The sequence below is a fragment of the Ictalurus furcatus genome, chromosome 22, assembly GCF_023375685.1.
Source record: "Ictalurus furcatus strain D&B chromosome 22, Billie_1.0, whole genome shotgun sequence".
Lineage (NCBI taxonomy): Eukaryota > Metazoa > Chordata > Actinopteri > Siluriformes > Ictaluridae > Ictalurus > Ictalurus furcatus.
The window spans coordinates 19,362,479-19,373,781 of NC_071276.1; the positions used below are offsets into that span (position 1 = coordinate 19,362,479).

The 11,303-nt window shown below is 46.0% G+C and overlaps 2 protein-coding genes across 10 annotated transcripts in view; one reads left to right on the plus strand and one right to left on the minus strand.

Annotated features, from left to right (window-relative positions):
* The window catches only part of LOC128599335 (trichohyalin-like), a 4,727-nt gene extending 2,298 nt beyond the window's left edge, over positions 1-2,429 (minus strand). For 2 of the 7 annotated variants that reach the window (XM_053610865.1, XM_053610866.1), the window contains exons 1-2: positions 431-2,429; positions 98-242 (exon numbers count right to left, since the gene is read on the minus strand). In XM_053610865.1, coding sequence (XP_053466840.1) covers positions 757-2,412 — 1,656 coding nt within the window. In that variant the 5' untranslated portion in view covers positions 2,413-2,429 and the 3' untranslated portion in view covers positions 98-242; positions 431-756. Of the gene's footprint in view, positions 251-430 lie in introns of all 7 variants that reach the window. The other 5 variants (XM_053610859.1, XM_053610862.1, XM_053610864.1 and 2 more) reach the window with 4 other exon arrangements.
* sema4c (sema domain, immunoglobulin domain (Ig), transmembrane domain (TM) and short cytoplasmic domain, (semaphorin) 4C) overlaps positions 1-7,393 on the plus strand; it is an 81,196-nt gene extending 73,803 nt beyond the window's left edge. For all 3 annotated transcript variants that reach the window (XM_053610858.1, XM_053610856.1, XM_053610857.1), the window contains 5 exons: positions 148-263; positions 425-582; positions 2,424-2,518; positions 2,620-4,568; positions 7,196-7,393. In XM_053610858.1, the coding sequence (XP_053466833.1) occupies positions 148-263; positions 425-582; positions 2,424-2,518; positions 2,620-3,530 (1,280 nt within the window). In that variant the 3' untranslated portion in view covers positions 3,531-4,568; positions 7,196-7,393. The remainder of the gene's footprint in view (positions 1-147; positions 264-424; positions 583-2,423; positions 2,519-2,619; positions 4,569-7,195) is intronic.
* Positions 7,394-11,303: the final 3,910 nt, after the last annotated feature.

Here is an 11,303-nt window from a genome sequence, read left to right on the forward strand (position 1 = left end):
CTCTCTCACTCTCTCTGTCTCTCTCTCTGTCTCTCTCTCTGTCTCACTCTCTCTGTCTCTCTCTCTGTCTCTCTCTCTGTCTCTCTCTCTGTCTCACTCTCTGTCTCACTCTCTCTGTTTTTCTCTCTCCGTCTCTCTCTCCTCCAGCTGATGGATGGCTCCAGCGAGTGGCGATTGTCGGATCTGAGGCTCATGTGATCGAGGAAATCCAGCTGTTTGATTGGCCGCAACCAGTCGACAGTCTGACCATCTCGCACAGCAAGGTAACACACACACACACACACACACACACACACACACACACACATGCAGCAAGATATGAATCTAATTTGGTTTCTTATCTGATCTCAACAGTGTTGTTTCTCTCTCTCTCTGTGTGTGTGTGTGTGTGTGTGTGTGTGTGTGTGTGTGTGTGTGTGTTCAGAAGTACTTGTATATCGGCTCTCGGTCGGAGGTGTTGCAGTTGCCCTTGGCTAACTGCAGTCGTTATCACTCTCAGCCGGACTGCTGGCTGTCCCGAGATCCGTACTGCGCCTGGGACAGCGAGGGACGAGCCTGCGTCCGCATCGACCTCCACCGCGGGTACACACACACACACACACACACACAGTTTTACACACACAGACACGCACACACGCAGTTGCAAACACACACAGACACACACACACAGTTACAAACACACACAAGCAAGCTGAGTGTTTGATGACACGCCACTTGGCTCCATCACTCAGCATCATCCTGTACAGACGTACGCATTCATCTTCTCTTTCCCTCTCTCTCCTCTTTCCTTCTCTTTCCCTCTCTCTTCTCTTTCCCTCTCTCTTCTCTTTCCTTCTCTTTCCCTCTCTCTTCTCTTTCCCTCTCTCTCCTCTTTCCTTCTCTCTTCTCTTTCCTTCTCTCTCCTCTTTCCTTCTCTTTCCCTCTCTCTCCTCTTTCCTTCTCTTTCCCTCTCTCTCCTCCTTCCCTCTCTCTCCTCTTTCCTTCTCTCTTCTCTTTCCCTCTCTCTCCTCTTTCCCTCTCTCTCCTCTTTCCCTCTCTTTCCTTCTCTCTCCTCTTTCCTTCTCTCTTCTCTTTCCCTCTCTCTCCTCTTTCCCTCTCTTTCCTTCTCTCTCCTCTTTCCTTCTCTTTCCCTCTCTCTCCTCTTTCCTTCTCTCTTCTCTTTCCCTCTCTCTTCTCTTTCCTTCTCTTTCCCTCTCTCTCCTCTTTCCTTCTCTCTTCTCTTTCCCTCTCTCTTCTCTTTCCTTCTCTTTCCCTCTCTCTTCTCTTTCCTTCTCTCTCCTCTTTCCCTCTCTTTCCTTCTCTCTTCTCTTTCCTTCTCTTTCCCTCTCTCTCCTCCTTCCCTCTCTCTTCTCTTTCCCTCTCTTTCCTTCTCTCTTCTCTTTCCCTCTCTCTCCTCTTTCCTTCTCCCTTCTCTTTCCTTCTCTTTCCCTCTCTCTTCTCTTTCCCTCTCTTTCCTTCTCTCTTCTCTTTCCCTCTCTCTCCTCTTTCCTTCTCTCTTCTCTTTCCCTCTCTTTCCCTCTCTCTTCTCCTTCCCTCTCTCTTCTCTTTCCCTCTCTCTCCTCTTTCCCTCTCTCTTCTCTTTCCCTCTCTCTCCTCTTTCCTTCTCTTTCCCTCTCTCTTCTCTTTCCCTCTCTTTCCTTCTCTCTTCTCTTTCCCTCTCTCTCCTCTTTCCTTCTCTTTCCCTCTCTCTCCTCTTTCCTTCTCCCTTCTCTTTCCCTCTCTTTCCCTCTCTCTTCTCTTTCCTTCTCTTTCCCTCTCTTCTCTTTCCTTCTCTTTCCCTCTCTCTTCTCTTTCCTTCTCTTTCCCTCTCTCTTCTCTTTCCCTCTCTCTCCTCTTTCCCTCTCTCTCCTCTTTCCCTCTCTTTCCCTCTCTCTCCTCTTTCCCTCTCTCTCCTCTTTCCCTCTCTCTTCTCTTTCCTTCTCTTTCCTTCTCTCTTCTCTTTCCTTCTCTCTTCTCTTTCCTTCTCTTTCCTTCTCTTTCCTTCTCTCTTCTCTTTCCTTCTCTCTTCACGTTGTTTTCTCCTTTTATTTCTGTTTCTTCCCCCAGCTTCTTTTCATTTCCTCCCTTTCTTCCCCCATTTTTTTCCTTTCTCCTCGCACCTCCTCTTCTTTTTTCTTCGCACTTCTCTTCTTTCCTCTCCGCTTTTCTTTTTTTCCTCTTCCCTTCCTTTTCTCCTCTCGTCTCATTTTCCCATTTTCTTTTCACTCCTCTTTTCATTCCTGTTTTTTTCCCCTCTTCATTCGTCTCCTCTTCTCTTCGTGTCTCTTCTCCTCTCTTGTTTTCTTTTCTCTTCTTTTCTTTACTTTCTCTTCTTAATTGACTTTTCTTCTCTCCCCTGGTGCAGCGAGTGTGTGTGTGTGTGTGTGTGTGTGTGTGTGGCGAGTGTATTAGAGTGTAATGGATGTCTCTCATCCCCCGTGCAGGTCCACGTCGACTCTCACTCAGGATCTCACGCTGGAGAGGTTCAATCGAGGGTCAAAGGCGAAGTTTGATAAGCCGGTGTCCATCCCGAGTCCGGGTGAGTCTCGGTCCTCAGGCCACCGCCCCCTGCTGGCCACTTGTCTGATGCTACAAATAATCCGGAGATTTTTATTTCATGACCTGTTCCATGTTTTCCAGAACATTCCCGGCTGAGGAATGTGACCGTGGTGGTGGGTTCGGACCTCGTCCTGCCGTGCCAGCTGGTCTCGAACCTGGCGCGTCCGTCGTGGGCGCTGAACGAGCGCGAGTTGTTGCTCTCGTCTGACTCGGATACTTCGGGTCCCCGTTTCGACCGCGCCCTTCGTGCCCTGGTCATCCCCCGGGCGGGGACCCACCAGGGCGGACGCTACGTGTGCTACTCCGAAGAGCAGGGAGTGAAGTTCCAGACGGAGCGCTACCTGGTGGTGGTGGTGACCAGCGCGCCGGTGTTTATGGAAGCACGAGAGCCGGATGCCAGCATGGGGCTTTTCTGGGTGCTCGTGATTGCGTTAGGCGTCACTTGTCTGGTGCTGCTCATCGGCGCCCTCTACCTGCGGCGGAGGCTGAAATTAGCGCTGGGGAAAGCGGGAACTGCCGAGATGAAGCCGTTAGAGAGTACGCTGGTCTACCCGATCACGCTGCCCAAGGAGACGCCGAGCTTCGTGCCTAGCAAGATGCCCACCAGCTCAAACAACGACGAGGATCGCTTCTGGGAAACCGGAGCCAATTTTTACTATTCGGACGGATCGTTGAAGATCGTGCCTGGACACGCGTCCTCGTCTTCGCCGAGCGCCATTCCCGGGCAGCCGCTGCACTCGCCGAGCCGCCTGAGCCTCACGAACATCCGGAACTCCGGCACCAACGGGTACGTTCGACTCAGCCTGAGCGTGGCGGGCGAGGACCGGCCGAACGGAGGGATGAGCGCGGGAGGAGTGGGAGGAGTTGGAGGAAAGCTGGGGATCGGCGCCAGGGAGAACGACTACACCAGCCCTTTTAAGGAGGAGCTACGGAGGACACTGCAGCAGAGAAGCGTCCTGCCTGACGCAAACCCGGAAGAGTCGTCAGTGTAGAGCACAAACAGAGACGCCAAACAGTCGCCTACCTCCCTCCTTCACGGAGAAACATCCTTCCTCTCTCTTTCACTATCTCGCTCCTTCCTTTCTTCCATCGGACACATCTTCTCTCTCTCTCTCTCTCTCTCTCTCTCTCTCTCTCTCTCTCTCTCTCTCACCCTCTCTCTCACTCTCTCTCGGCTAACGCCATCGACCCAATCCAGCAAGTGGCATGCTAATGCTAAGACAGCGTCATGATCTCTCCATCAACAAAACGGTTATCATTTCATCGTGACGTCTAACCGGGGGGGGGGAGGCTTTAGCTGTCACTCAAACAAGTGGGAGGAGCCACACCTATTTTTTGCGTTCTGTTTCAGGATTGGACGAGGAAGAGAGGGAGGGAGGGAGTGAGGGAGGAAAAAAATTTTCAGCAAGACGACAATCATACTTTTTGAAACAAAAAAGTGTGAAAGCGAAGAGAGAGGACAAAGTAAAAAAAAAAAAAAAAAAAAAATGAAGGGAGCTGTAAAAGAACGACAAACTTTATACTTCAGACTTTCTGAACAGCTCGTGTGTTTTTTTTTATTATTATTGTTGTTTTATTTTGAATTTTTTGGTTTTCTTTCTCCTGAGAATGTCTTCAGACTCAAAGCACTAATATATTGCGACGTTTGTAATTTAAAGATTTTTCCGCGTATTTCTGAGACTTTTTCCGAAACGACGGAGAAGGACGCACGGACGTTGCGTCGCCTCGGGTGGAATGTGAAAAGCAGAACGGGCGGTGTCCTTTATCTCGCCGTCCTTCATCCACGGAGCCGAGCGTTTGACGCCGACTTGGGGAAACTGATGAACTGCGCTCGTGCTAAGCCAACAACTGTACATCATCACTGTAAAAAAAAAAAAACAAGAAAACAAGGATGTTTCAACAAGTGCATTACTGCGTATAAATCACTTCTGGATATTTACTTCGCCGTGGATAAGCTGACCCTGATTGGACGCCAAAGGCTGGATTGATGCCACATTATCCGATCAGAGCCTGCGCCCGATTCGACACGGGTAAGCGTTCCGAAAAGCTAGCTAGTAAACTAGCTCACGTTTGCTACACGAGTCGGTTTTTGTTTTTAACTGTTAGAATCTTGTGAGTTATTTAACAACAGCCGGACCTGTCGAAGCATAAGGTTACCATGACAACCACCATTTTGTTCCGTACCAACTTTCAGTACTACCCTCTGACGTTGGCTAGCTTACTACTAAATTAGCTGACATTTCTGACACGAGTGGGATTCCAGTATTAGAGTCTTGTGATTTACAGTCCAACCCGTTGAAACAGTGTTACCATGACAACCAACAGCTATTTGGCTAGCTAACAGCTAGTGCACTAGCTTACCTTTGTTATCCGATATCACTCTCCGTATGTTTGAAGATTGATTTAACAGCCAAATATCTCAGAATATAATGTTACTATGACAACTGCCCTTTTGTTCATGCCTAACATTAGCTAACTTTGCTACTTGGCTAGCTAACCTCTACTAAACAAGCTCTAATTTCTTACACAAGTGGACTAACCTGGCCAGAGTCTCAGTTCTCATTCGTAACTTTTGCATCCTTTTGATTCAGCCTGTTGAAACCTAATGTTACCATGACAACTGCCATTTCGTTCACCACTGACATTAGTTAACTTAGCTGGACAGCTAGCTAACAGCTAGGAAATTTAGCTAATTTGTTACACGAGTGGGTTTTCAGTATTCGAGTGGTGTGATTTATTTGTCAACAGCCAAACCTTTCCAGACATGTTACCGTGACAACCGCCATTTTGTCCAACGCTGTTAGTAAATAACTTTTCTAGTTGGCTAGCGAACCGCTAATAGATTAGCTCGCGGTTGTTATACGAGTAGGATTTTAATATCAGAACCTCGGATTTGTCATTTTCTTAGGAATTTATTTAACCGCAGCCAAAACCTGTCGAAACGTAATGTTACCATGACAACCAGCATTTTCCTCATCATTACCAATAGCTAACTTAGCGAGCTGATTAAACTAACACACGTTTGTTCCACAGGTAGTATTGTAATATCAGAGACTCGGATTTGCCTTGTCCGAGTGTAATGTTACCATGACGACCACCATTTTGTTCATCACTAACATTAGCTAGCTTTTCTAGTTGGCTAGCTAACCGCTAGTAGTCTAGCTCATATTTGTTACACGATGGTATTTCGATGTAAGGGTCTCGATCTGCATCATCCTTTTCTTAAAGATTTATTTAACGGAAACCGAACATGTCCAAAATTGAACGTTGCCATGACAACCACTATCATTAGCTAACTTAGCTAGTCATCTAGCTCACTGCTAATAACCCAGCTCACATTTGTTACAGAACTAAAATTTCGGTATCAGAGTTCCGATTCGAGTCATCTCAAAATATAATGTTATATAACGAATATACATCGCTAACATTAGCTAACCTAGCTAGCCATCAAGCTAACCACTAACAGACTAGCGACAGAGTCACATTCGTTACCGGTTTCTGTCTCGATTCGCGTCAGACGTTTTTTTCCCGTTCTTTTTATTTAACCGCAGGCAAACTTCGAAAAGATATTTTTTTTAAATAACGTCACCGTGACAACGACTAACTTCAGCTAAATCGGCTAGCTTTGCGCAAAAGGTTCTGCGATTCCAAACCGTCGCCAAGGATCCTACACGCGTTTGATCTAAAGCTTATTTACAGGAAGTGAGGTCATCCATAGCCCCGCCCCCCCCCACACACACCAGTTTCATGCAGAAGTCTCTGGAAACTCAGTGACTATGTTTACATGGACAGCAGTAATCTAATTATTGAGCTTATTCTGAATAAGACAATATTGTGATTAAGGTGTTTACATGAGTCGCTTTTAGAATATTCCTTTCATGTTCCTGTGTTACATGATATAGAACATAGATCGATTAACAGCACACGTCATTACGTCCCCACGTCACGCCGTCCGACGGCCCTCCAGAACATACAGTTGGTCTTCGTTATGGGACCGTATACAGTTTTGGGTGTTTTTATTTAAAAATTTTACGAACTCTTCGAGTGCGGTTAATTATTTGTCGTGCTGTACGTGCAAATAGACGACTGCTTGAAGCTGTGGGCTGCGTCCCGAACCGCATACTTACCGTCTATATAGTAGCCGAGATACATGTATTTCTCCTACTACAGGCCTATAGTAGGCAAGTACGCGGTTTGGGACGCAGCCGTGCTCTCTCGTTTGCCGTCAGACGGTTGAGCGCTGCCGTGTGTGATCGTGTCCTGTCGTAAAAATGTGGTGAAAACTTTCACACGACGTTAATAGTGTGATCAAAGTGTGAACATGTCTGTAACGTGACTAAAACAGGAATACTCCACACGTCTTAATCCGAGTTGTGTTTACTTCGAGTAGGACTTTAGTCGGATTAAGGAAATGAAAAATCGCTGTTTACGTGCTAGTTTCTTAATCAGAGTATCGTCTAAATCGGAGTAATATCGGATTATCGTTGTCCATGTAAACGCGCTGAGTGTTACGCAGTGGAGCATGGCTCAGATTTAACAACAAATCCCTATCATCTGAATCAGGGTCCAGGAGAAGTGCTTAAACATCAGGTTTTAACGTGTCAGAGCTTCCGGTATAAACGATGTCAATAAATCTGTCTGTCTCTCTCTTTTTCAGTGTCTCACACCTCACAGACTCAACCGCCAGACAAAAGACAAGGACATTTTCTCATTTGCGTATAATAGTTGCTGATGTACAACCGAAGGAGACGTGGGGTCATAAATCCGTGAGGAGGTACTACAGCGGACTCTGGCGCCGGTCTCCACTTTCTTGCATGACGTTCTACAAGCCGGCGATTTTTTTCTCTTTTTTTTTCCCGAAGTGCATAAGTTCACCAAGTCTTACTCATGACTCAGACTCTTGGAAGAAAAATAATAATAATAAAAAGACCTTGTGATTTGTTTTTGATTTTGTTCATTTCGCTGTGCCTCTTCAGCATGGGCTAAGCCAAAGTAGACTGCAGATGGTTTTCTTCTTCTCTTTCTTCTATCCATTTTTTTTTTTTATCATTCCTTTATATTTAAGTCCGTCCACTGCACAGAAAAGAACTGTTCTGCTACAGAAGCGTACCGAGTGTTTGCTTTTTTTTTATTAATCTCTTTTTTTGATGGAGAAAAAAAAAAATCAATATATTTCGTGGCATGACAGCTTTATTTTTTATTTTTTATTTTTTTTCCCTCCAAGCAGCTCTCCGTTCTGTTGTCCAAACGTCAGACGCGATAAAGGGAAAGAAAAGGAAAGAAAGGAACTCAAAAGTAACGGGAATCCGATGGAGAATCTATTGTTGCCTTTCGGCCGAAGATTGCTGTTTCTTAATTTGTTGTTTGTGCGCGCGCTTAAAAATAACGGAACGATTTGTCAGGGTGGGGCTTTTTTTACACGTCTTCAGACTCGACGCGCGCTACAGGCAGGCGTGTGCCGATCGTGAAATATAATCGTTATTACGTGGTTATTAAATAATTATTGCGTCACACTTGTGTGAGCGCTTCAGAATAGGTGACCGTTTGGGTGTTTTATTTCTCTTATACCGCCGGGACATGATTTACACTTTCTGTTTATTTAAAGAACGTTAGTAAGACGCGATGATGTTGTTATTGTTAAGTTTCGGTAGCATTATTAACACTGTTACAGAAAAACCGCGAGGAAGTGTGAACTCTGTTCTTAAAGCTACAGCTGTACTGTTACAAAGCGCTGACGCCGGAGACTCCTTCCATAATGGAAAACTTCGGCGTGTCAACGTTTGTCCCCCCAAACAGTTCCCGTCGAACGACGAGTTTTTTCCGATCAGTTCACGTGGAACGACGTTTTTTTCCCCGATCAGTTCACGTGGAACGACATTCCCCCCCCCCCGATCAGTTCACGTGGAACGGCGTTTTTTTCTGATCAGTTCACGTGGAATGACGTTTTTCCGATCAGTTCACGTGGAACGACGTTTTTTCCCCCGATCAGTTCACGTGGAACGACATTCCCCCCCCCCCGATCAGTTCACGTGGAATGACGTTTTTCCGATCAGTTCACGTGGAACGGCGTTTTTTTCTGATCAGTTCACGTGGAATGACGTTTTTCCGATCAGTTCACGTGGAACGACGTTTTTTTCCCCGATCAGTTCACGTGGAACGACATTTCCCCCCCCCCCCCGATCAGTTCACGTGGAATGACTATTTTCCGATCAGTTCACGTGGAACGGCGTTTTTTTCTGATCAGTTCACGTGGAATGACGTTTTTCCGATCAGTTCACGTGGAACGACGTTTTTTTCCCCGATCAGTTCAAGTGGAACGACATGTTTTCCCCCCGATCAGTTCACGTGGAATGACGTTTTTCCGAACAGTTCACGTGGAACGGCGGTTTTTTTCTGATCAGTTCACGTTGAATGACTTTTTCCCCGATCAGTTCACGTGGAATGACGTTTTTTCCGATCAGTTCACGTGGAATGACGTTTTCCGATCAGTTCGCGTGGAATGACGTTTTTTTCCCCGATCAGTTCACGTGGAATGATGTTTTTATTTTTCCGATCAGCTCACGTGGAACGCCTTTTTTTTCCGATCAGTTCACGTTGAACGACGTTTTTTTTTCTCCAAACGGTTCACGTGGAATGACTGCCGTTCAAGTCCCCGTCACAGCGCTGTTACTATAGAAAGGCTAACGTATTAGCACGAGCGCGCTAATATAAACCTGCGCCACCGCCACCGTCACTGCTGTTATAGAAAACGAGCGTATTTTCCGACCAATCAGAATCGAGAACGCAGTGGTTTAACTGCTTTCGTTCACGTGTACGCGAAATAGTTGCCGAGTTCCCTAAATCGCGTCACGCATATGCAAGTCTTCTGGATCTTTTAAATCGGTAAACGTATTTCTGTTGGTCTCGTGGCAGCAATCACGACAACGGCGGAAAGTTGTAAAGGAGTCCGTGTACAACGAATGTGCGTCCGGGGATAGGTCATAGTACGGAATCGCTCGACTGTTCGCTGGTCGTCATGGCGACCAGTGGAGATCGCTTTTCGTTTTTCGAGAGGTACAAAAGGTACGCAGGGAGCAAGGCTACAGCAAGCCGAAAGCCACCGGTTTAGCTTCGGTTATTTGTTTGCGACTTCCTTGTGGAACTTCAAACGCCGAGCGTGTCCATGCTAATCGACTACGTTTGGCACAAAGAAAATGTAAGTATATCTCGTAATATATCGGTAATATCGGCACACGCCAAGCCACGAGGTGGGTTCAGTTTTGAAGGATTGTTTAACGCCGCTGCCATTTCCTTGATCGAGAACTAATCTGTACAACAACGTGGCCATATTTATTACTGCGTTTAGTGCACTACAGTTGGTTTCCCCTAGCAACGGTGCCACGAGGGCCTGTGATTGGTTAAGGATCTTAAGGATGCTCCAGTTAGTTCAGGTTAGTCGAATTGCAATTGCATGCAAGTCATGTGTGCAAAAACTACAGCCGTTTCTCATTCAAGTAATGTAGCGTACTGGCGTTTGGGACGCAGCCCTGCAGTGTGCTAAAGTGTACGACGAGGTGACCGATTTAGTAGAAGAGCGACGGCGATTGAGACGCGGCCTGAGTGCCGCTCAGCCACGTTTACAAAGAGGCCGACTCTCATCGAGTCGTCGAGTGGACTTCAGTCACTAATTAGGAGGTGGTGCGGGGCACTTTAAGGGGTCAAGTGCAGAAGGGAACTCGGAAAACCCTCGCGTCTCGTTCGTCCACTTTTACAGCGCGACTGACTTTTTAAAGTGCCCTACGTTTACTTTTTAAGAAGTAATAGAGGGCACGTCACAGGTGGCAAAGGAAGAGGATTCGGGATTGAGACACAGCCTCAGTTTTCGGTATTCCTGGTCCGTGTTTATAAAGCGACTTTAAGGTTAGCAAGTGCGCTATATGCTGCTGATTCTGTAGTGAGGTGGGGGGCGGAGGATTGAAACACAGCCCATGTGCTAAGTAAAGACGTTGGAAATTCTGGCCATTTTTTGAACCGTACTGACTTTCTCACAAGTGTTTCTCTCTCTCGCTCACACACACACACACACACACACACACACACACACACACACGCATCGCATGGCCTGTGTCATGTTATAAAGACACCATTTCTGCTCTTCTTTTGTGGCCAAATGTTAATCTGCTCTTTTACGGTTCCTGTTGTTGTTGTTTTGTTTTTGTTTTGTTTTTACGCTTGTTTGTTTGTTTTTACTTTATTGCCTGCTTTTTTAATAAATCTGTCTCGTGATTGTTTTTTTGTTTTTTTAACTATTATTATTATTTTATAATTTTAAGTATAATGTTTAGTAACTTATTTCGCTTGTACAAAAACTCCAAATGTCGATATTTATTATTAATGTACATATGTCCTTATTTTTTATATATATATGTACATATTCACATGAAATAAAGTTCAGTTCGCTAAGCGTGAGACGCGTTCTGCAAACGTGGGTCGCGTCTCATTACAACATCCGAGCCTCCACACGTCCCTAGGGCTCTGCCGACGCTAGCTGTGCGACGATATGATGTTTACGATGACGTACAATCCTGTTTGTTTGTTTGTTTGTTTATTCATCCTTTATTTATCCGGGAAGAAACCGGGAAGTTGAGTTAGCGCTGGTCCTGGATTGGGATGGAGCATTTCCCCGATAGTAAAAGCAAAAGGAAAAAACTAACCATGTTCTCCTCGCCGTACCGACGGTAGAATCCTCCCGAAGGATCGGTTAGGATGAAAGGAAGCAACAAACG